This window comes from Lycium ferocissimum, chromosome 5 (genome assembly GCF_029784015.1).
Source record: "Lycium ferocissimum isolate CSIRO_LF1 chromosome 5, AGI_CSIRO_Lferr_CH_V1, whole genome shotgun sequence".
In the NCBI taxonomy this organism is placed as follows: Eukaryota; Viridiplantae; Streptophyta; class Magnoliopsida; order Solanales; family Solanaceae; genus Lycium; species Lycium ferocissimum.
This window is the reverse complement of record NC_081346.1, coordinates 19,300,121-19,325,202: the sequence shown is the minus strand read 5'-3', so window position 1 is coordinate 19,325,202 and position 25,082 is coordinate 19,300,121. Positions and strand designations below refer to the sequence as shown.

General features: G+C 38.7%; 3 protein-coding genes across 5 annotated transcripts; all 3 read right to left on the bottom strand.

Moving 5' to 3' along the window:
- Positions 1-9,680: 9,680 nt before the first annotated feature.
- On the bottom strand, positions 9,681-12,821 carry LOC132056372 (E3 ubiquitin-protein ligase RING1-like). 3 transcript variants are annotated; one of them, XR_009414758.1, is made up of 3 exons: positions 11,481-12,821; positions 10,204-10,330; positions 9,681-9,918 (listed from the first exon to the last, which is right to left on the bottom strand). XR_009414758.1 is itself a non-coding variant. In XM_059448529.1 (2 exons), the coding sequence occupies exon 1, from the start codon at positions 12,658-12,660 to the stop codon at positions 11,503-11,505; it is 1,158 nt and encodes a 385-aa protein (XP_059304512.1). In that variant the 5' UTR covers positions 12,661-12,821; the 3' UTR covers positions 9,681-9,918; positions 11,481-11,502. The 3 variants fall into 3 exon arrangements, 2 of the variants coding, with proteins under 2 accessions (XP_059304512.1, XP_059304513.1); XM_059448529.1 differs by lacking the exon at positions 10,204-10,330; XM_059448530.1 differs by lacking the exon at positions 10,204-10,330 and having other exon boundaries at positions 11,502-12,821.
- A 5,431-nt stretch (positions 12,822-18,252) lies between these two features.
- On the bottom strand, positions 18,253-20,781 carry LOC132056371 (pentatricopeptide repeat-containing protein At2g13600-like). The gene has a single exon (XM_059448528.1). The coding sequence runs from the start codon at positions 20,305-20,307 to the stop codon at positions 18,514-18,516; it is 1,794 nt and encodes a 597-aa protein (XP_059304511.1). The 5' UTR covers positions 20,308-20,781; the 3' UTR covers positions 18,253-18,513.
- A 1,379-nt stretch (positions 20,782-22,160) lies between these two features.
- Positions 22,161-22,806, bottom strand: LOC132057627 (putative F-box protein At1g47300). Its single transcript, XM_059450254.1, has 2 exons — positions 22,318-22,806; positions 22,161-22,235 (listed from the first exon to the last, which is right to left on the bottom strand). The coding sequence occupies exons 1-2, from the start codon at positions 22,804-22,806 to the stop codon at positions 22,161-22,163; spliced, it is 564 nt and encodes a 187-aa protein (XP_059306237.1).
- Positions 22,807-25,082: the final 2,276 nt, after the last annotated feature.

The window sequence follows — 25,082 nt, the reverse complement described above, 5'->3', positions numbered from 1 at the left end:
CTTTTAACTAGAAGTATCGCGGGTAAAAAGCTAATGGGTAATTAAGTCAATTTAAAAGGTCACCAAATTTTTGTTTCACGCGTGTATGTTTCTTTAGCCAGCCATTAATATTAAAGGTAAGTATGGTCCTTTCTAATCGAAGATGTAATAGTAACAGCACTATCACACGATTATAATCATATCTCGTTATCTTACTCTTTAATTAAAATGCTAGATTGACGAGTGACGTGTCAACTGGCCTGTATAGTATTTTGGATCTCTGTGTAGTATCACCGATATCCCTATCACCAAGCTAGATCATCACTAGGCATTGATGAAGCAATATCAGAGTCACTGCGGTTTTCATGAACAAGCTAGGGAAAAAAGAGATTCTAAAAACTACCACATCCGACAAAAGGTGCAAGTAGTAGTATTGTGGATAAAATTAAAGCATGTTACTTGAGATGGTTTGACCATGTCTTGTAACGACCTCTAGAGGAACTGGTCTATAGATGTGAAACCATGATAAGTGAATATTGAAAAGGATAAAGTAGACCTAAAATCACATAAAAGAAGTTGTGTTGAAGACCTACGATCTTTGGAATCCATGCAGACTAGCAAAAATTGGGCTATATGAAAGAAAAAGAACTATATACGTGACACCATGCGGTTTTACGTAGAAGAAAATCAAACCACAAGAGAGAAGATGAGAAAAAGACCCGCGATGAATGCAAACTGATTGACTGAACAGCTACACTAGCTGCAACAAAATTTTACTTGTACACATCCAATGATTAGAAGTTCCAAAGCTAACAAACTAAATATAATGCACAATGAGATACAGGTTTATAAACACATTGATTGAGCCATTGATACAACATTTACTGTACAAGAGGGCGACCCCTGTTTCTTCAAAACTGCTACAATTGCATTTAACAGCTCGCAAACAATAATGGCCGTGGTGAGTTCCATATTCTACAGGCAGAAAGACAAGAAGCCAGAACGTAGCCATGATTGCACTGGTTTCCCACTTAGAGGTGACCCAATCTCTCCTGCCAAACAATTAGCATTATTAGAAACTTTTGATACATTGACACATTCCCCCATCGTAGAAAACAAAAGATTAAATAACTAAAGGGAAGAGACTAAAACATTAATTATCCAAGGTACATTGGGTGACAATATGAAATCAAAAGTGTCACAAAATGAAAACGGAGAATGTGAAAGCAACAGGGGGAAAAAAAAGCCTCTGTTCAGCAAAGCAATATTTGTCATGTGGGGAAGGGGAGCTCCTGTAAAGATAGCAAGATAAATCATGATAACCCTCAATAGCAAAGTGCACACAAGCCACAGGACAAAAGAAAGAACAAGATGAATGTATTTAATTTAACCGCATACGTAAGCGATGCGCTCATACTCAAGCATTTGCATCAACTTTGGATGTTGTTCTAATAGCTGGCAGAGTTTGTCACGGTCACTCAAGAGCGACTGCAATGATGCGTAATTATCAAAATTAACTTAATAACTACTGATATAACTAATACTCTACACTTAATAATTTGACACATTACTAAAATAAAAACATTAAAGTTGATCCAATTAGTTACCGCAAATGCAAAATGTGACACGCAATTCAGTGTTAGCATAAGTACCTGAATAGCTTCTGGAGATCTAAAAAACTCTTGTAATGACATCCTAGAATATAATTGTTGGGTGACAATATCACCTTGCTGCTGCGGAACTTGAGTCCGAGAATGTTCTATTTGTTGCTGTTGTAACGAATGTGAGACATTCTGCTGTTGTTGGCGCTGGTAGTACACATGAGCTGGAGAAACTTGAGCTTGATACAACATCTGTGGTGAGTGCATGTGCAGGGGGCTTTGTAGCAAAGGAACACTTTGCTCTTGACTGGGGTGAAGCTGGAACAAGTAGCCTAAGACGTTGTGGAGGACGCAGGATTGAGACGGGAGATTGGCACTGGGGTGAGAAGATAGTATAGAGTGAATGGAATGAAGATGCTGTGAGATACAATGGAGCTTTTCATTGTAATATGGAGCAGAGCTACTTCCATAAGGACTGACAGGCACTGATCCATGTCTATTGAATAGCAAGGGTGGTGCTAATGGAGGTGGAGGATAAGTTGTTAGAATGGGACCAGATGCTGAAAGGTTACCTGGTCAAACATTACTCGAATGTGCGAAAGAGGTCTGCTGAAGCTCTTTAGTTCCAACACTTTGATTATTAACTGGAGTCTGGGAAGTTAGATTTTTTAAGGAGGATAAATTGGAAAGGCTGATTGTATATGGGGGCGGCGTTGGAGGAAGTGGTGGAAGAGGCTTAACAGATCCTCCAGGTGAAGAATGTGATGTCCGACCATACTTTGAATCTGGCATAGGACTGGAGGTCACAAAGGTCGAAGCACTACCGATAAGTACTCAAAGTTGAACTCCGTTACAAAGGAAAACACCATTTTTTTAGCCAACAAAGAATAATAATATTCCATCCCAATTTATATGAAGGTTGACCAGTTTGGGGAGTCAAACAACCCTTTCTTTAACTATGATCTTCTTCAACTCTTTTCATATATTGTGAATTATTAATTATGTAGACTTATAATATTTTTTTATATAGTTTCCAAATATGTAAATTTTATTATAAAATACTCGAAGAATCTAGGTTTAAAATTGAGTGAAATAAAAAACTGTTCGACTCACCATACTAGTCAACCTTCACATAAATTGGGACGGAGGGAGTAATATAAAGAAAAAGGGCAGCCCGGTGCACTAAGCTCCGCTATGTGCGAGGTCCGGGGAAGGGCCGGATCACAAGGGTCTATTGTACGCGGCCGCCTTACCTTTGCATTTCTCGCAGGTCGTTTTCACGGCTTGAACCCGTGACCTCCCGGTCACATGGCGCACTTACCGCTACGCCAAGGCTCTCCTTCTCCCGCAATGCGCGGGGTCCGGGGAAGGGCCGGACCACAAGGGTCCATTGTACGCAGCCTTACCTTGCATTTTTGCAAGAGGCTGTTTCCACGGCTCGAACCCGTGACCTCAAGGAGGTAATAATACAATAACTAAAAATAAAACACAAAGATTGCATCTTCTCACATGGAAGCCTGGTGGTAAATGAGGCTAGACATCTATCATAGAGCTAACAAATTGAGAAGATTGGCTTACAATACGATCTGCACTTTGAGACAACAAGGATGACATTGTCGCAGGAGGCGGGTTGGTGGTAATGGTGGCTGCAATTTCTGGTCAAAATATCCCTGGGAACCAACGGTTCGAGAATCAACAGCTGCCTGTACAGATGATGGAGAAGCCTTTGTAAACGCAGAAGCACCTACACCAAAACTAACTGCTGCTGCAGGAGAAGCAAACATAGTGGAGGTTTTAGGTGGGAAATTTTTCATGTCCTCGTACTGATCACTGAATTTCCTTTCCGAACAAATACTAGCTTCTCGAGCCAATGGCACTGTCAGACGAGAAACCGACATCCCAGAAGAAAATTCACTTTTGGTATTTTCACCGCATTTGAGGCCACGAGTGTACCCGGCCTTGAGAGAAATGGCTCGTTTCATTCACCTCGCTTTCGTCTCTTCAACAATTGATCGAGAGAGTTTTGTTCAACAACCATCGACGCAGTCGTGAAAATTATCATCCGGCTCGGAAAAGGCTGCGTTTATCGCCTGTGTTCGCATTCCTCTCGCATCAAATACAATATCTATTCCCCGGAGATCATCATCCGGATCCGACTTCAAATGCCGAGATTTGCTTGACTTCTCCGCATCCGTTTTGTTTTCGCCTAGTGTCGTTTTCTCTTTGTCTGAAATCGAATCAACCAACCATGATCCCCGGAGGATTTTGGCATTCTCTTTGCCGAGCCATGAATTCATCCATGTGAATAGACGGCAGTCTCCCACTAGTAGATCCTATTCGTGGGACTGCTATTACATTAGGATTATTAGATCCATCTGCACTTCTTTCCCTTGCAACATAGTCATCCACATGCATAGAAGGAGGTCCGTTTCGTGTTTGGCTTGCGGCGGCGGAAAGTGTCCCTACGAGTAGACCCGAAGGGACAATGGTAGGTACGGATCCCCGTGGGAATGCACCCGTATGGCATTCTCACCGAGTCACTATCTCCCCGGAACGCCTATTTGGCTCCTCCATGAAGACATCTTCCTTTTACTAGTAAGACTTGTCCGAGTCAATCTATCATGCAAATTTTTAGGGCACTCCCATGAACACTCGTCTCCATATTCATTTAAGTCATAATCCTCAATCCTTTCAGTACCACCATCTACAATGGTGTGTATCTTTGAGGAACATGGGGGCGGTTGGTGAAGGAAAAAGAATACTGCTCACTCACCATATCACCCGCCTTAACTGTGCCAGTAGGTTTGTGCAGAGAAGCATTAATGATCTTGCTAATTGCATACATTTTGAGGTAACAACGAGCACGAACCAAGAACAGGAGATGAAAAGTATACCTGGTCCAAAGAAGTCTTGTCCAATACAGGTAAGAAGGAACTGTCACTTGCCTTCAACAAATTAACAAGTTCCTCTATAGATTTAATGCTCTCTTCAACAAGCCCGTCCATGGCAACATTGTCATTTTCAAACCCGAAGAGGTACTTGATTGCAGTAACTCTCCATGTTCACACTTGATCGCAGTAACTCTCCATGTTCACACTGAAAATTTAAAAATAGTTGAGAACAAAGAGCACATCATATTACAAGAGAAGTTAGTCAGCATTGCCATCTCATGTAAAACTTTACAGGTCATAGTGCTGATTTTGACTAACATTCATCCAAATAGGATAAAAATAAGGCTATAGAAAATGCAGACGAATATGTTTAGCATGCAGAAATTGTTTATAGATAACAAAATGAAGGACATGAATAAATCTAATCACAACTCTCATAAACCCGACCCCACATCAATAAATGCACATCTGAAGACAAATTGATATCATGTCTTTCAGTTGTTAGAAGCATGAGGAACTGCATATACATAAGTGGTATTATCTTCATGGATAGTACAAGACCAATACCAAAACCAAAAAAAGAAATACAGGAAACTCTAGTTGCCAGACCTTTTCAATTCGTTTACATCTTAAGTGTAAATGACTATCTCGTACTCACTCTTTAGATCTATACGAAAGAATATTTCCTCATCTTCCGATAAAGCACATTCTAGACTTAGTTACTCTTTGTCATGTATAGAGATCGGTTAAGCAAGATGCTTGCTCCGATTCTCCAAAGCATCGGGAATTTTTCCAATCAATAGAACGAAAAAATTTATCGGAGTAAGTCCAATAGGGATGAATAATAAACATGAAGGTTAATTTTAAAGTGCTCGCATAACATGAATTGAGTAGCAAGTTATATCTATCCTAACATACACCATCAACAACTACAGCTAAATCAACTTAGGGTTAGCTATATGAATCTCATTGTCCAGTTGCTCCATTTAAGCTTATCTCAGTCCAATGCTATATGAAATAATTGAAACATCCTACGACAACAAGGAAAAAAGTTTCTCTAGCACTAGAAGTTCTCTATATTTTCTAGGGATAAGGCACCGTTACCCCCCTGAACTATACCCGAATTTGCTACGACACACCTTACCTTTCCTAGGGTCCTATTACCCCTTAAACTTATTTAAAACGGAATAATTACCCCCCTCCGATGCCCACTCATATGGGAGAGTGACATACACTCTCCTTGCCACATGTGTATTTATTTGTTTTCTTCTTTTTTTTTTTAATTTTTTCACTTACGTGTCAATTTTTTTTAAAATAAAAATAAAAAACCGAATTTTCATTAAAAAAAAAAAATGAGTTTTAAAACCGTCTTTTTTTTTTAATTTGAAAATTTGATTTTTTTTAAACCCATTTAAAAAAAAAAAACTAAAAACATGGATTAAAAAACTGAATTTTCTTTTAAAAAAAGGATTTTTAAAACCCTTTTAAAAAAAAATGAATTTTTTTTTTTTTTTTTTAAAACCCGTTTTTGAAAAAGAAAAAAAAAACGAAAAATGATTTTTTTTTTTTAAATATGGAAAAATGGATTTGTTAAAAATATGGAAAACTTGATTATTTTTTTAAAATGTCTTAAAAAATCTTGATTTTCATGATTTCATTTTCTTAGGACACTTTTATTTTTCAAATAAAATTCGGAAAAGTGTTTTTCTTGCCAAAATGTGAAAAAAACTGAATTTTTATAAAATTTTGAAAAAATTAATTATTTTATTAACATGTGGAAAACCCGTTTTTTAAAACTAAATGTGGAAGACTAGATTTATTTTCAAATTTTTAAGAAAATGCAGATTTTTAAGAAAAAAATTAAGTTTTCCTTTTTTATGTTTCTCACTCTCAAAGAGAGTGAAACACACTCTCTTTGCCACATCAAAGATTTAGGAGGTTAATTATTCCGTTTTAAATAAGTTTAGGGGGGTAATAGGGCCTGGTGTAGAGAAAAGGTAAGGTGTGTCGTAGCAAATTTAAGATAGTAAAAAAAAAGGGGGTAATGGTGCCTTATCCCTATTTTCTAATGGCATATAAATCTCTAACAAGACAAAAAGGACTCACAGCAAATATTGGACCTATGTAATTGTACTAACATGACTATAACCTAATCCTAATTAATTGGTATCAACTACATAGATTTTTCTTCTATTATCCCCATTTTTCGCTAGTTCTACACGGAATCCAAGAGATCACTGATCTTTCCAAACAACTTCCTTTCATGTGATTTAAGATCTAAAATGATAGGCCATGTGATTTAAGATCTAAAATGATGGGCATGCATCCGGATGGATTTGAACTATGGCCATGCACCTGTGAAACAGGCCGAATCCTCACACTTAACCAATGCACCAGCGGTCACCAACATACAAAATGTAATTGAACACGGACAAACCAACCTTTCCCCGTCCACCCTCCACCCCACCCCCACGCCACCCTACCACCCACCCCCACCCCCACCCCCACCCCCAACCACCCCACTTCTCTCGCCACCCACCCCCACCACCCCAACCACCACCCACTACCCCTCACCACCACCCACTACCCCTCACCACCGCCCAACCCCACCCCACAACAACTCACCCCCACCCTCATCCCACACCACCCACCTCACACCACCCACCCCTCCACCACCCCCACCCCTACCCCCTCACCACCACCCAACCCCACCCCCATAATCACTCACCCCCATCCTACCACCCACTACCTCCACTCTCATCCCACAACCACCCACCCCTCCACCACCCCCTCCCACTACCTACTTATTTTTTAAAGTTCCTATTTTATTCTTTACCTGAGTTTTATTAATATATATTAATTAATTTCTAATTAAGAGTTAAGGGTATTTTAGTAAACTTACAAGTTATTACAACGATTATATCTGTTAAACCAAACAATACAAATGTTATTAAACCACAACAAACGATACAGTCTATCTAAACATTGTGTTGTACAGTATAATACACCATGCTGTACCATACCACACTGTACATTAATGAACCGCGGGAAACAACCATCCAAACAGAGGGTTATACATCCAAAGTTAAGTGGAAACGGATCAAAGATTAAAAGAACATTGTTGAGTGAGCTGATTTGGTGGTTATACATTATAGACGAAAGTAAGAACGTGTCCGGCAAAAAATTGGTCAGCAGCTTTTATTCTTTATCCAAGGAATTAATTTACCTCTCCCTCTCATTTGATAAGCAATTGATATTTCTACAGTGGGAAAGTTCATTTTTCGAAATAACGAGGTTGTTCTGCAGGAATATAAAGTGATGGGCCCATGCTGTGTTAGATCTACTTGTTTTTCTCATATTTACAGAGATTAATAGGTGGAGGTGAATGTATGATTGGTTAGTATAATGACCCAGTGAACTGAATGGGAGGTTGGTTTTAACTTTATCAAGCAATAGGTGAGATCTTTATGATCATAGAAAACACTAGACAAGATATCAGCTCAAGAAAATAACGTGACAACAGAAATAACATAGACACAGTTTATCTCTTCTTTATTTTGGGTGGGAGCGTAAATAGTATGTTATCATCCTCTTCTACTCCATATAACCCATAGCTGTCGTTTGTTCAGCGACACGATGGATCAACAAACATAATTTGAATAATTTACACTAAAATTACTAAGTACAAGTTTACAAGTACCAATCTACTTCCATAAAACAGGTAATACGTCAATAAAGGCTATATTTAACAAAATATTTGAGTTTCAATCACTAAAGTCACCATTCGCCAAAGTTAAAATATTGATAGCTTTACAGACTTGAAAAAAATCAAATTTGAGTAGTAAAATGTCAAATTGTCAACGTGATTTGGAATATCGAACTTAAAAGTTCACGTTTGAGTTCCGTGTGTTATGTTTTCAATTTTTTTTTTTTTTTTTTTTTTGCTTCTTAGAGAAAATCAATCATCACTGAGCGTGTGTTTGTTTACATTTCAAAATAACTGATTATTCTTTGTAGGCGTTTGGCCATAAGAATTATTGAGTTTATTAAATTTTTTTTCACTTTTTTCACTTTTAGGCGTTTAGTAGTAAAATTAGAATATAACTTGAAGTTGTATTTAACTCCAAAAACTCTCAAAACTTGTTTTTCAAAAAAATTCACTTTTTTCACTTTTTTATAACTACATTTCACCAAATACTACAATTTCAAAAACTATGACCAAACACAACTCCAACTCTAAAATTCCAAAAAACAGTGAATTTTTTTTTTTGGTTTCTATGGACAAACGGGGCCAAATTATCTGAGAAACATTCACTTTTGTTTATACGTTGAATCAAAGGTTTGTTTAAGTTATGCAAATTAGTAGCAGCGCAAAAAACATTTGATTCCAACTCTCTTAACGTTGACATTTTTTATGTACTTATTTTTGGCAGTCCATCGTGCTACTAATCCTGATAGAAACTGAGTCATCTACTGCTTCCATAATTTGAACTTAAGAGACTTCAAGTTGGATCCCCTTTTAGCAAGTGTTACTACTATATCAACTTGGTTGAGCAGGGATCTCCCAAATGTGGGGGACCTGTCCCCGCTGCATGCTTTATCGGTCGAGCTTGTCGCACGGGACTTGCCTAGTGCGGTTTCCTTCTGTGTGGTTTCGAGCTATTACGTGGGGGAGAACTGCACCGTGCGCATCCAAAGAGTAGCAGCTGCTGATTCCCTTGTCATTAGAAAAAAAAAAATTGAATATATTGTCATAGGTGGAAGTCGGCAGCAAAAGGATTAGTCAGACATATTCCACGTCTTGAAGGGCTTTGAGGTTTGAAACTTGGTTGTTCACCCCTACTCTCATCATTCAAGCAGACAATAATAACATTTGTTCAAAAAAATTGTTCTCTTAGCTATTTTGGTCAAGCCCTCTAAGATTGAAATCAAGAGAAGCGTGGGCAGCCAATCATTCACTAATTTCAAGCAACTTTAAATGGCATTTGATGCCTTCCAACAGTGAAGTTTCAGACCATATGCAGCAAACACAAGAGGCAAGAATTTAGCACAGTGGAACACAAAATTGGAATAGTCACACGAATTTAAAGGACCTTCATTTCAAGTTTCCAAGTGACATTAGTTTACTTTAGGAAGAGCTTCAGATGAGGAGGCCCAATATCTAATTGATTTGATGCAATCATAATTTTAAAGGAGCGAAGAAAAAAACTCTATTCAAGGAAGGACTGAGATTTACAAAATTGCGTTTCAAAAAAAATATACAATAATGTGAAACTGGAGTAAACCTTTTTTTACAGAACTATGAAGGATGTATAAGTTGGAAATTTTGAGTGACAAGTTTTACCACTAATCATTACAACTGGCACACTATTAAATCATTGATCTCTACTCCTCACTGTATTATGTTCTTTTACAACTTGGTACACACTGGAGAAACCTCGGCTCTCCTGCCAGAAGATGAAGATAAAAAAACCCAATAAGCAAGCCATGCTCCAACAAAAAAGGCATAATACTGCATAACAACCAAAATATTGACATGGCTCTTAAATAGCCTCTTCAGCACCAATTTGAAACATGATAGGGACAACACATAAACGACTGTCACCTCAGCCAGGAAATACGACACACACCCTCATTGTTGAACCACAAAGCAGAGCATGCAAATATACAATCATGTAGAAAAGCTTAATGAAGTCAATAACCACAGAAGGGATGCAGAAACGCAAATTTACACAATTGCATTTCCCCAACCTCCCCTCTCTCCAAACTCCTGTCTTTTGAGAAGGGCGCTCATCTCTTCAATTCTGTTTTTGCTAATAATTAAGTCACCATGACATCCAAGGGAGCAAAGGGGAGCTCCTGGTGAGGGGTTACAGAAAAGTCACCATGACATGAGAGACTATTTATAAGAGTAAGAATCTGGTAAAACTTGTCCAAAGTACGTCTAAAGTTATGATGTGAAGGTGAAAAATAAATTGATGTGAAACAACTGAAAATTGATCCTAAGCCACGTCACAGAATAATCCCTGAACTAGAGCAAATGAAAATGCAGCTAGACTATTCTAGTGAATGAACATTACAGAGCACGGAACAAAAATAGCATTTATATGCAGACACTTTGATAGACTTTATTCTATTGGCAATATGAGAGAGATGGGAGCAAGAGAACATCGCCAACCACCCCCCCCGGGGCCAAGTGAAGTGTTGAATAACACACTGGACTTTAAATACACATTTTATTCAGCAGAACATATGTCCTTGTTTCTTTACCTGCTTCGGGAAGGACATATGGGACAATGAAGGAACAGATTATTCTTGGATCTAGATGTTTATTGACTATAAATAGGTCAAAAATGCTTTTAAAAAGGACATAGCAACTAAGATAGATACTCTATACAAGCTGAACATAAAGAAATGTTCAGTTGGTAAAAATTAAACCAAATTAAACATATGAATCCATACCCTCCTTGTTAACAACTTATTGTTCCTGTTTCCTTCAGTTTTCAAAAGAATGGATCGGGCATCAAAGAACCCGGCTATTACGTACACAATATCAACAGAAGCAGCACGGGACTTTTGAATTTGATAGAGGCGAGTCACTAGCTTACTTCGAGTAAAGAATATCCAAAAATAAAATTGAAAACCGTGGTTTGTTGATACTTGATAGTTCACCACTCAAAGATACAAAACGATAACATGCTAAAGCCAAACCAAGCTGATGGTCAAGGACCTTGTCAAAACATAAATATTCTTGCTATTGACCTTGTCTCATATTCTTTTTTTCAAGACCTGTGTCATATTTAATGCGGATAATCATTTTTTATACATTAAAAGGAGCAAATTACTTCAAGGTTAATTTAAAGCAAATGATCAACAACTCAACAATCAAAAGCATTATTTCCCGAAATTCCCATATATTACAAGGATGGGGGCACTTGTAATTCTCAAATACTAGCATACAAGAAACTTAATGTAATAACTATGAACATTGCAAGATTTGGAGAAAAACCTCAGAACTCTAACTCCATACTTTAATCGAGATCCTCCTGCCTCGCTTGCCCTCCAGAATCCGGATTAGACTCCTCACGAGGACCATCGTTGCTCGTATTATTGTTGTTGTTGCGATTGTTAGTATCATGGCTCGCTCCTCCACTGTTGCTCGTCTCAGCAGGTGATCCAAGTCCCCTAAAAAGCCATTGTAATGGTATCCTAAGCCTCCTCTCTCCTGTTCGAGAATTCTCCTGATTTCCCCCACCACCTTCTGAACCCCCAAATATCCAACCAGTATTATTGGTGTTGTCGTTGACGGTATTATTATTATTGTTATTACCACTAGTATTGGTATTCATATTACTAGTATTAGCAGTCTGTGACTGCGATGTTTTCCTATTCTCATAATCAGGATCATCAGTTGGCAACTCATACCGACAAACAGGGCAAGAATTATGCATTTCCAACCACGGCATTATACAATCCTTATGATATATATGTTTACAAGGTATCTGTTTCGCCACCTCACCGAGTTCAAAAGTATCTTTACAAACAGCACATTGAGACGAATCCGAATCCAACAACTCCTCTTTAATCTTAACATCAGGAAGCCCAGCAACAACCGATTTCGAAGCCGGTGGCGTACCGTAACGATTCGGATCATTTTCCGCTAGCTGTTGAATCAATTGCTCAAGCCCAGGCCCAAGAAAATAATCCCCCAAATTCCCTGGAACCCTAAATTCACCACCAGGATGATTCTCAAATATCAACTGAACATTCGCACCACCACCAGCACCAGCTCTCATAGTATTGAAATAGTTGTTGAGAAAAGCAAACGGGTCAAATTGATTGTTGGATCGACCCGAACCAGCACCAGACATACCGTTAAATAGAGCGTTGAGCTCATCAAAAGGGACGGGATTACCGGCGCCGCCTGCGGAGGAGGATGAGAAGACGATTGGGAATCCGCCGGCGGCGCCGCCTCCGAAAGGGAGGTCATCGGAGGTGGCGGCGGAGAAGAAGGGGTGGTTGTTGTTATTAGGGTTAGGGTTAGGGATTGGAGCGGTATCGGAATCTTCTAGAAAGGTGGAGTTGCAATTGGGACAAGTGAGTTCGGAATTTGGTGATGATGTAATGGTGACTGTATGTTCACATTCGTAACAGTGGTAATTCTTCGTTATTGCTCCGGTCGACGACATTCTTTTCCTTTTTTATGTGAGGATTGTATGGAGAAAAGAGGGAAATGAGAGGAAACTGAAAAATTTAGAGAGACGAGGAGAAAAGGGATGTGAGAGAGAGAGAAGTTAGGGGGATTTTGAGAAATGGAAGGAAAGAGAGGAAGAGGGGCGCGTGGCTTTGCAATTGCGAGTCTAAATAGAGGGTCGATAATTTATGTGTAGTCGCTCTTGAACGGTGCGGTGATGGAAGGTGGGGTCGGTGATAAGCCAGGCTGCAACTTCCAAGTCCCAGGTTACTGGGTGTATAGGAATGTTCACATGGTTATTAATTTATCATACGCGCCCTTTTTAATTTATCTCAAAAAAATTGCATCTATCTATATTTACTAAATTGACAATTCAAACATACTACATGTCAAATTTATAATCACAATAATTTTTTGCTATTTTACACATCTTTAATTTAATAGCTATAAGATTCAAAAGTCTTTCATTTAGTTCTTAAATTTCATGCCAAGTCAAATTAAGTCACTTAAATTAGAACAGAGGGAATAGTTCATTATAAATATTATTTTAATAATATACATTTTTTGAAGAGATTAGTAAGAAATTATACAAGAAATTTTTGAACAGTTATTGTTTTATTTGCAACATTTTATGTGTGTAGGAGGTTGTTTTCGATAGACCCTCGGCTCCAAAGAAATATAATAAAAACAAAATAGGAAAGAAAATTATTACTGCAAAATAACAAGATAAACAAAGCACTCGACGTAACATGTAGAAGTAAAATGAAGAATAAGGGGTTGTTTGGTTGGAAACAAGTTGTCCCAGGATAACTTATACTGGGATTAGTTATTCCACCCTCTCACAGGAATAAAATAACACTACAATCCCGGGATTAGTTATACCGCGATTTTATCCCAATCAACAACAACAACAACAATAAGCCCAGTATAATCCCACCATGTGGGGTCTGGAGAGGGTAGAGTGTACGCAGACCTAACCCCCACCTTGAAAGGTAGGGCGTAAGCTTTCGAAAGACCGGCTCGAGAGAGAAAACAAGATAAAAGGTCGTATAGCAAGCATATCGAAAACAATATGAAAACAAGGAATAACAAAAGCGAGAAAGTCATGGTAAACGTCCAGGAAAGAAAGGAGCATTAACTACTATAGATAAATAAGATAATCAAAGTACAACGCCTAACAAATATAAGCACGACAATCAAATGCAGAAATCAAATGGCAATAAACAAATGAGCAAAACTACAACTACTATGGTGAAAGGATAAGCCACCTAGCCTTCTATCATAATCTGAGTCCTCCACATTCTCCTATCTAAGGTCATGTCCTCGGTGAGCTGAAAGCGTGCTATATCTGTCTAATCACCTCTCCCCAATACTTCTTCGGCCTCCTTTACCTCTCTCCGAAACCTTCCATAGCCAACCTCTCACACCTCCGCACCTGAGCATCCGTGTCTCTCCTCTTCACATGCCCAAACCATCTCGCCCTCGCTTCTCGCATCTTGTCCTCCACCGATGCCACTCCCACCTTGTCTCGGATATCTTCAGCCCTAATTTATCCCTCCTAGTGTGCCCACACATCCACCGCAAAGATTCGCATTTCCGCGACTTTCATCTTCTGATCGTGAAATTTCTTGACTGGCCAACACTCCGCCCCATATAATAAAGTCGGTCTAACCACCACTTTGTAGAACTTGCCTTTAAGTTTTGGTAGCACTTTCTTATCACACAACACTCCGGAGGCGAGCCTCCATTTCATCCACCCTGCACCGATACGATATGAAACATCATCGTCGATATCCCCATCTCCCTGTATAATAGACCCAAGATACTTGAAACTTCCTTTCTTTTGAGTGGCCTGGGTACCAAGCCTCACTTCCTCGTCAGCCTTGCCGGTACGCCACTGAACCTGCACTCCAAGTATTTTGTCTTGGTCCTACTCAATTTAAATCCTTTAGACTCCAACGTCTGTCTCCAAGCCTCCAGCTTATCATTAACTCCGTTGCGAGTCTCGTCAATCAGGATTATGTCATCCGCGAACAACATACACCAAGGCACCTCACTTTATATTTGTCGCGTCAATTCATCCATCACCAAGGCGAATAGAAACGGGCTAAGAGTTGATCCCTGATGCAACCCCATCAGAATAGGAAAGTGCTCCGAATCTCCTCCTACCGTCCTTACCCCGGTCTTAGCTCCATCATACATGTCCTTTATCGCTCTAATGTACACCACAGGTACACCTTTAGCCTCCAAGCATCTCCATGGACCTCTCTTGGCATTTTGTCGTAGCCTTTTCTAGTCAATGAATACCTGCGCAAGTCCCTCTTCCGCTCCCTATATTGCTCCACCAATCTCCTTACAATATGAATGGCTTCTGTAGTCGAGCGCCCCGGCATGAATCCAAACTGGTTCTCTGAAATAGACACACCTCTCCTCACCCTCATTTCCACCACCCTTTCCCACACTTTCATAGTGTGACTTAGCAGCTTGATACCTCTATAGTTGTTGCAGCTTTGAATGTCTCCCTTGTTCTTGTACACGAGAATCATTGTACTCCACCTCCATTCTTCCGGCATCTTCGCTGTCTTGAAAATGACATTAAACAACCCCCCCGCACCACTCCAAGCCTACCCTGCCTGTATTCTTCCAAAATTCTCCAGGAATCTCGTCAGGTCCGGTCGCTCTTCCCCTGCGCATCCTACGAATAGCTCCCTTAACCTCCTCAACCTTTATACTCCTACAATATCCAAACTCGCGACGCCTATCAGAGTGCTCCAAGTCTCCCAACACAATGTCTTTGTCCCCTCCTTCGTTCAAGAGTTCATGAAAGTATGACTGCCATCTCTGTCTAATGCGGGTTTCCTGTACTAACACTTGGCCATCCTCGTCCTTGATGCACTTCACTTGATCCAAGTCGCGTCCCTTCCTCTCTCTCACCTTGGCAAGCTTAAATAGCTTCTTATCCCCACCTCTCGTCCTCTAGTTCTGCATAAAGGCGTTCAAAGGCTGCCGTTTTAGCCGCCGAAACTGCCAACTTCACCTCCTTTCTCGCCATCTTATACTTTTCCCTCGTTCGTCCGCTTTCTCTTCATCATCCTTGCTATCTACCAACTTCACACGTGCCTCGCTTCTTTGCTTCTACCTTCCCTCGACTTCTCCATTCCACCACCAATCCCCTCGGTGCCCACCACGGCGGCCTCGTGAGACCCCCAATACCTCTCTAGATGCTTCCCTAATGCAATTGGCCGTCCTATCCCACATACTGCTCGCATCCCCTCTACTATCCCACGCTCCCATAGCCATCAATTTCTCTCCCATCTCTAGGGCACTAGACAGAGTCAAACTCCCCCACCTAATCCTCGGTCGGTCATTCACGACCCTCTTCTTCTTCTTCCTTCTTATCTTCAAATCCATCACCAATAGCTTATGTTGGGTCATAAAATTCTCACTCGGTATGACCTTGCAGTCCTTACAGAAGCCTTTATCATCTTTTCTAAGAAGCAAAAAGTCTATCTGCGTCGCAGCCACCAAGCTACGGAAGGTTACCAAATGCTCCTCCTTCTTCGAAAAATTCGAGTTGGCTACCACCAATCCAAAAGCTTTTGCGAAATTCAGGAGTGAGACTCCTCCACCATTCCTGTCCCCGAAGCCAAATCCTCCATGCACCTCGTCATAACCCTCAAAATGACTCCAATGTGCCTATTGAAATCTCCTCTTATGAATAACTTCTCGCAGGCGGTATACTTACCACCAATTCGTCCAAGTCCTCCCAAAAGCGCCTTTTTACCTCCTCGTCCAAACCCACTTGTGACGCGTAGGCACTAACAATGTTCAAGGTGAACCATCCAACGACTAACTTAATCGCCATCATCCTGTCATTGATCGTCCTAACCTCTACCACCTGATCTCTAAGCTCACTATCTACCAAGATCCCTACCCCATTCCTATACCTCGACTTGCCCGAGAACCAAAGCTTGTACCCGTCCACATCCTTAGCTTTAGGTCCTACTCATTTAGTCTCTTGGACGCAAGCTATATTAATCTTCCTCTTCTTAAGAATCTTAACTAACTCTATGGAATTTCCCGATAAAGTCCCAATATTATCCCAACCAAATGTGGGATAAATTCATCTCAAATATAATCTCGGAATTATTTATCCTTATCTCTCGTACCAAACGAGCCCGAGAGTTATTGTTTTGTTTAAATTGTAAAAATCATTTCATTCATACATATCGATGTCGTCATATAACAATAGGGTATCTACTTGTAATTCAATGTGCTTATTTAATTTTCTTATTGATTTACTTATCTAATAGTATAAAAAGATGTTATATTATTATCATATAAGACCTAATAGGGTTGGAGGTATGTATTAGAAAATCTGTTAAATATAAATAAATATTTAATTACGAATTCAGTAACTAAAACAAACTATGATCAATTTGGTGAAAGTTCGGAATTTATAAATTTTGAATTTTGTCTCCGCCGCTTAAACCTGATATGATAACATGAAAAATAGAGTTATAACTTGCTATACTACTTAATTTATATCAATAAGGTAATTTTTTTTTATATATTATCAATATATATAACTTAAATTCTATCAAAATGTTTATTCCCTCTCCGAGATCAGCTATACATTTCCTTGAAATTATCTCAGCCGAACTAGTGGCTAAAAAAGGTTTTCATGTCGGGTAAGAAAGCAATTGCTTTCTAAGGTAAGTCCGGAGTTCAACTATTGTTTGGGTCAAATCCAAAAGTTTCTCGTTTAAATTGGTTTGATTAGAAGTTCAAAATAAATAATAACAATAATAATTACTCCTCAACCTCAAACAAATTGATAGCCGTCATACGAATTCTACTGATTATAGTTATATTTCAAATAAAAGTGAAAATTAATTAAATATACCAATAATAATAATAATAGTATTAAAAGTTCTCCCCATATAAATAATTAAAAGTACAAAAACTATGTGAACCGAAAATTTTAGAAGAAAACAAAGGAAGGAAGTGATTTGTTTTAGGTAACTGAAACAAGGACGGAACTTCCTTTATAGATTGTCAAATAGAGTTAAGATAAGAGTATGAAGTAATTAATGGTAATAATGCACGAAAAGGAACCTAAGAGGTTGTCATGTTGGATAAGCAAGCATTTTGCAGAATTCACGTGTACTCCTGGACCCTGGTCCCGGTCCTCGGGTATAAAAGACTGGACCCTTTTATAAAGACTTAGTCTAGATGTCACTTTTACTGGCCCACAAGGATGGCTAAGTTGGTTGAGCATGAGTTCCATAATAGAAGTTTCAGGTTCGAAACCTTCTACCTACAAAACAGGAGATTTATCTTCTGGGTCGAGCTCGTCGCCCGGGGCTTGCTTAGTGCAGGTTATCCCGTCTGTATGATTTGCAGGCTATTACACAAGTAGAATTTACCCTGTGTGCACTTGAAGTATGGCAGCTGCAGTTCTCTTGTCATAATTAAAAAAAATGTCCCTTTCACTAAACCCCCAAAAGAAAAAGGGGTTAAATTGAGGCTAACTTTTGCAAAATGGACACTTCCTAAACATCAACTGTAAACTTTGCAAAAGATATAGAGAAGTATTCTGAGATTTATTTGCAATCAAGAGCAAAGAACAGCACCAACAGGAAGATCCAAAAATAAAAAGGCCAAATACAGCCTATACAGGTTCTTGCAAGACAAACATTATAGCCAACGAATGGCAAGTGTTTTTCCTCGTGTTGATCCTATCACAATGGGAACTTGATGAGTCGATAAAACGGATATTTTTGCGACTGATTCATCATTCAAGCTAGAAGAATAAAAGTTACACCATAGGATTCTTTCTTGACATTTAAAACCAACTGGAGCCAGGAACTTTCTTGACATCCCTTCTATGCATCAATTCCCTCACAGTTCCAACACCATCCCAATTTTGCAAACCAGCAAATGTGTTGGACAATAACACATAGATTGAAGGATCAACTTTGTCGACTTGTAATGCTCGTTCTGCTGCTCGCTTTGCAGTTTCCATATCCCCATGAAGCCGGGATGCCCCAAGCAAGGTTTGCCAGACCAATAAACCAGGTTGAAAGGGCATACTCAAGATTAATTCCTCAGCTTCTCTAACGCGTCCAGCACGTCCAAGGAGATTCACCATACAAGCATAGTGATCTTCTCCAGGGAGAATACCATAGTCATCACTCATTGAAGTGAAATACTTCCATCCCTCATTGATAAGTCCTCCTTCGCTGCAAGCATAAAGCACACATATGAAGGTAATATAGTTAGGCTCTGCCCCTTCCTCCCTCATCTGATGGAAAGTTTCAAGAGCTTTACTAGGATATCCGTTTTGCGCATAGCCCATAATCATAGTGGTCCATGAAACTGTAGTGTGCTCACTCATCGACTGAAAAACCATGAATGCCCCGTCCATGCAACCACATTTCGCGTACATGTCAAGCAATGCATTATCTACACAAACATCAATGTCATCCCCAAGTTTGACCCTCAAGCCATGAACTTTCTCCCCTTCTTTGAAAGAGGCTGTATTGGCACATGCACTAAACGCAGTAGCTAGAGTAAACTTATTAGGCATTACTCCTGTCCTCCTCATTTCTCCAATGACCCTTAGAGCTTCAATTGGCTCGTCGCAGTTCAAACACCCTGCTGCCATTTGCGTCCAGGAACAAACGTCTTTAAAATGGATCTCTTTGAACGCCTTGAAACCCGCACCCAAGCTTCGATTTTTCAAATACATATCCACCAAAGAGTTCCCTACACAGATCTCACTTCCATGACCCGACTTAACAAGCTGGGCATGAACTTGGACACCTAAATCAAGATCGGAAACCTCTGCTAACCCAGTAAGAACACTAGCAAAACTGAATTTATCTGGTACTACTCCTTCGCGGATCATCCTGTACCAAAGCCTTGGTACCTCTGAGCAACAAAATTGCATGCAACCACCTAGCATTGCATTCCAAGTAACAATATCTTTATTGGAACATCGCTCGAAAACCTTTAATGCTTCATCTAATCTACCGTGCCTAATCAAAGTCGTTAAAAAAGCATTCACTAAGTAAACATTAGACTCGAACCCAAGTCTTGTGATTAGTCCATATACTTGGTATGCATTAATCAAGTTTAATCTATCCTCAAACGAGCAAGCGTGGAGGGCACTCACAAAAGTGAACTCGTTAGGCATCGTTCCACTCCTGTGCATACGGGTAAACAAAGAGAAAGCTTCGTTAGCAAAGCCCTTTTGCACATAGCCAGCAATGAGGGCAGTCCAAGTTACCACATTTCTCTGAGTCATTTCATCAAACAGTTTGAGCCCGTTCGTGGTGTCACCACATTTCACATAAGCATTTAGAAGATTGTTGTGTAAGTATAGCGAAGACGTGCTGCCCGGGTTTTTCAGCAGTTTCGCCTGAATGGCTTTGGCGTTATCTAATTTTGATGTCTCGACACATTTACGCAGTATATTTGAATATTTGCTCTCTTCCTCCTCCTCTTGGTTCTTGTCCCATATGACAGATGCTCTATAGTTTTTCTTTGTTGTAAATTTAGAGAAAGATGGTTCATTATGGACACCAGTTACTATTTCATGTAAAGTTGTGAACTTTTTAAGTTTTGAAAGTAACATATGGATTTTTTTGTGGAAAAAGAACTAACAACAAGAAGAAGGAAAACAAATCTTTTTCTTCTTTTGTTGGTGGAACATTTTTACTGAGTATTAAACAGATCTAGATCAAACTGAAGGAATACAAAAGGCTTATGAATAGAATTCTTTGAAAGAATCAATCTAAGGAAAAACAAGAAATATATATCAGCTACTCCTACAATATGCCACATTTAGTACCAACTTAGTTTTGACTACAAATAAACTCTTTTAACAGAGAGAGAGAGAGGCCTGACTATGGTACTGAAAACTTAGAAAAAAGGCACATCAACTGAGCAAACAAAAGAGCCCTTGCAGATGAACCACAATGTGTTATTTTCAACTCAGAATCATCTCGACATCTACCAAAGGACCAGAATGTATAATAAACTTTTGGTAGTGTCTAAGATTCAGAATCATTTTGTGTTTAATGTTTAATCTCAGAATCTATCATGTTTCCTTGGTGGCACTGTATTAAGAAACTTATATTGAAGAAAAAGAACAATCCGATGTAATTAGGGGATAGATTAAATTGAAAGAAAAACAGCTCAATGACCTGCAACATCATGGAACAGTATAGATCAAGAGAAAAAAAAAAAAAAAACATATTCCATAATATGCCTGAGATATATTAAAGCTTGACATCAGATCACAATACATAATACAAACTAAGGTCTTAGACTCACAACTTAAGTTCTTTTCATAGCAATCATTTTCGAGGGATGGAACAGGCATCAACAAGAGAGAATTTACAAAAGGAAAAACCACAATACGCTTAATTGTGTCATTCTAACTCAGAATCTTTCATGTTTTTCATCTCTACCTTCAGTAAGGACTGCCAGAATATACATTGTAACTTGATATTGTTGCTCAAAATAGTACCCTAACATATGAAACTGTGTAATTAAACCTTTCTAAACATGCTCTCACCAAGGATGGAACAAAAAACTGATGCATATCCCAAGCATATCAGAAAGAGCATTTGATATATCGGTAATGGCCTACATATATTGCTAAACCATGGACTAAAAGGAGAAAAGAGTGACTGTTTTTATGCCTAAGCAAGTGGAACTAAGCTCATTGTATATGGAACCACAGTGGCAACAAAAAAAGGCTTTGGCGCCAGAGCAGAAAGGCCGCAGAGGTGTCTCATCTTCCTTGTCTCAAAGTGATAAAAATAGATATCAGATGCAACCCTCATAAGCAGGATATTATCCTTGAAAGCAAAAGTCCCGATCCAAGGAAAACCGGTACAATAATTACTTGCCAGCTTTTCCGCTATCCTGAACAGATACTTGCCGTTTTCTTTCTCCAGATCTTCTAAAGTGGTTGTAAAAGTAAGATCCCATTGAGAAGTAAAGTGATCCTTAAGCACCCACAACTGAAGTCCGTGCTCAGAAACCAACACATAATGTAGCTTCCCTTCAGCTTCTCCCATGCACATCTCGGGTGTTATATTGAACTGGCTGGTGGGGAGTGGTAGCATTATCAACCAAGATATCTCGTTTTCGGGATCAAACATGAGGATTTGGTCTCCATCAGTAAGCCAATATATAATCCCCTCTACACAGATGCAGGGGCGGATCAAACACCCCTTCGCCGGAAAATTACGTTGTATAGATATGTGAAATTCTGATTTTATACATATATGTACTACTATTGACACCTCTTGTAATAAGTTGAGGGCTTGGTCGAGCGGTTAAGGGGTGTCAAAGGTTCAGGATAACAAGGTTGCGTGTTCGATCCCAGTTCGTGACATGCTTATTTTTTTTGACTTAAAAAAAAAAAAAAAAAACTGAGCTGAAATTTATTTTCTCCGTGTTTCTTCTTTATATTTTCTACTGCACAGATGGATCCCTTTTTCTGCATGTTGTGATCACAAAGACAAATCTCTCTTGAGCTTCTCCATTTTCCTGTTTGTGATGAATAAATGTTAAAAGAGAAAACATATCCATCCCCTTCCGTGCCAGTTTCCATTTGGCTAACTATCACAACCTTAAAATTTGTGAACTCATCGACCGGGTTCTTCAGTGGATCAAAAACCAAAGTTATGATACTTTCTCTGGAAGGGTTTGGCCATTGAAGCGTTTTCCACTCCTTATTCACAGGGTTACAAATGTAAATTATGGGAACACGACGAGGGAAGCTACTTCGACAACAGATAAGTCCGTGTCTTGAATCCAGGATGGCAATTCTTTCTGGGAGGAAATTGAGAACATCATTATGGACTTCAGCAGTAACTCTTGCTATAGGTATGAAGCTGATATAGTCATAATCCTCGTCGCACCACTTATACCTACCCTGGTAGAAGAAACCTGTGAGCGGTTCCTTGTTTTTCAACTGAACTTGGATGAAACTGCGGTCAGATATAAGACATCGCCATCCCTTTGACACACATTTCAATTTCAGCAAATCCTTAGTAGACAATCTCGGTAGTACTTCATATAGCATGTCACTGCTTGGAAACCAAAGTTCCTTCTTCATTTCACAACCCTGAGATAATTCGATTCTACTAATCAGAAAATTGTTCAGGGAAATTTTGACAAAAAGATACTCTTTATCCTCTAAATGTGTGAATAGCATTCAACCATGACGACCCACATAACAGTGAGAAGAACTAACTTTGCTCTGCCCAAAATGTTAGAGCAGTACAACAATCAGAGATACAAACAGAGCTAGTACTATATAATAAGTGGATTAACAAGTGCATTAAATATTAGAGAGATGATCAACATTGAAAGATGCAGATTAGCAAGAAATTCACAACATTTTCAGTGATATGGGTAGCAAATAATCACACTTGCCAATAGAACCACTCACAAGCTGTAGGATAAGCAGAAATACCTGACAAACTTATATTCATCACAAAACATCATACAGAGGTAAATTGGAATATAAGTACCAAATACCAATCATCATCATTTATCAAGACTAGCTAGCACAAAACGTGAATACCACAATCTATAGTATAATTCTTCATCCGTTGAGTACCAGTAAAAATTTAACATATAAGGGGGGAGTTAGCTCTTACCAAGAATCATATAAGTAACAATATATGCATCCACTCTGTCCACATATTGCTACCAAACCCCCCTACTAGCAAGACCCTTCCCAGTAACCCATGCAAGCTATGCTCCCAACCACAACTTGTCCTTTTTCTTAGTTTCATGTTCTTTAAGAGAAGATGAAAACTAAAGATTACTAATACTTAGCTCTGTACAAGAAAGGAAGTTTCTCTAACCCTTATTGGACTAAAGCAAAGCTCAGTTCATCCCATACCTCCACACCCCCTAAATCACACTGCTGAATAAGATGGAAAAAGAATTCTGAAAAAACAGACTGCAAAAGGTAAAGATTAACCAAACAAACCCCATTGTGAAACAGATAAAGCTGGAAAGATTCATTTTTTAATTTCTTTTTAGAAAAAAACACTATTCATTATATCCTTTACAACAAACTAAAGATTTCTTATATTTTCAGCTACTATATCAACAGACATTAACAGAGTGAAATGCGGTTGTGTTAGAATTTAGAAATACTTACAAGACTAAAAAACAAGAAAACAAACCTTGTATTCTTGAAAACAGCCTCTAGAAATGTTCAAAAATCAAACATACATAACCATCACAAACCATTAAGCTGTCATTTTCCCTATTATAAATGGTCTCTCTGTTTCTGTGTGTGCATATATATATTAATAGTAGCTTGCTTTCACTTTCACATGCAAAAACAAAAATGGTGCCTCAGTGTGACACTGGGATATGCGTAGTGGTAAAGTAGTAGTGACAGAGTCGTCCTTGCAGACTCTTCAAATGGAGCAAACGAATTTGTACTAATTACTGTGACAACAGGCACAGGACAAACACACTGCCTACACGTGTCCTCCCAATTTTTCTCCTTTTTGTCTTTGTTCTTTGGTTTTGTCTTTTTATTACTCTGATACACTCTCCGTATGTCTATTACTTTCTTTTTTGGTATATCCCAAATAAAGTATTTTTTTTATATTTAGTGAGTTGACAATTCAAACATTCTATATGACAAGTTTATAATCACAAGATTCAAAGGTCATTTTAGTACATTACATACATCTTTAATTTAAGATCACAATATTCAAAATCTCTTTTTATTCCTTAAATTTTGTGTCAAATCAAACTAAGACACTTAAATTGGGATGAGAGAGTATCAGGTTATTTTTGAATCACACTTTTATATTAATGTGAGTTTGTAAGTCGTAACCTGAAAAAAAAAAAAAAAAAAACCAAGGGATCAGTATAAAGTGTAAATTAATTGACTGTAATTTGAGATTGAAGTGTAATTTGATTGATATACTTATAACTTCCTTATTGCTATAAGTATGCTTTTGAGTTTACGTTTAAATGAAAAAGGGATTACTATAAGTTATATGGCACCAAGCTGTAGTAATCTTTCCTTCTTTTTGCATTTTTTTACGACAATTCAACGGTAAAATTTCACTTTCATAGTTTTGTACTGATTTTAGGTCGGACATTTTTGGCTGGCTATGCAATATATTTCCTTTTTCCAATTAAAGTATTAGACGTGAATTCAATCTGTATTTCACTAAGTAGTGGCTTTGCGATATCTACTTCTACTTTTACTTTCTTTGAAAACATAGCTTTATCATTGATTATTGAGATATTGGTTTCACAATGCTTCAAAATGCATCGCATTCAAAGTAGTGCCACTTAAAATCAGCAGCCCATTTTAACAGTATAATATTATAAATTGGGAGGAAGTTACAA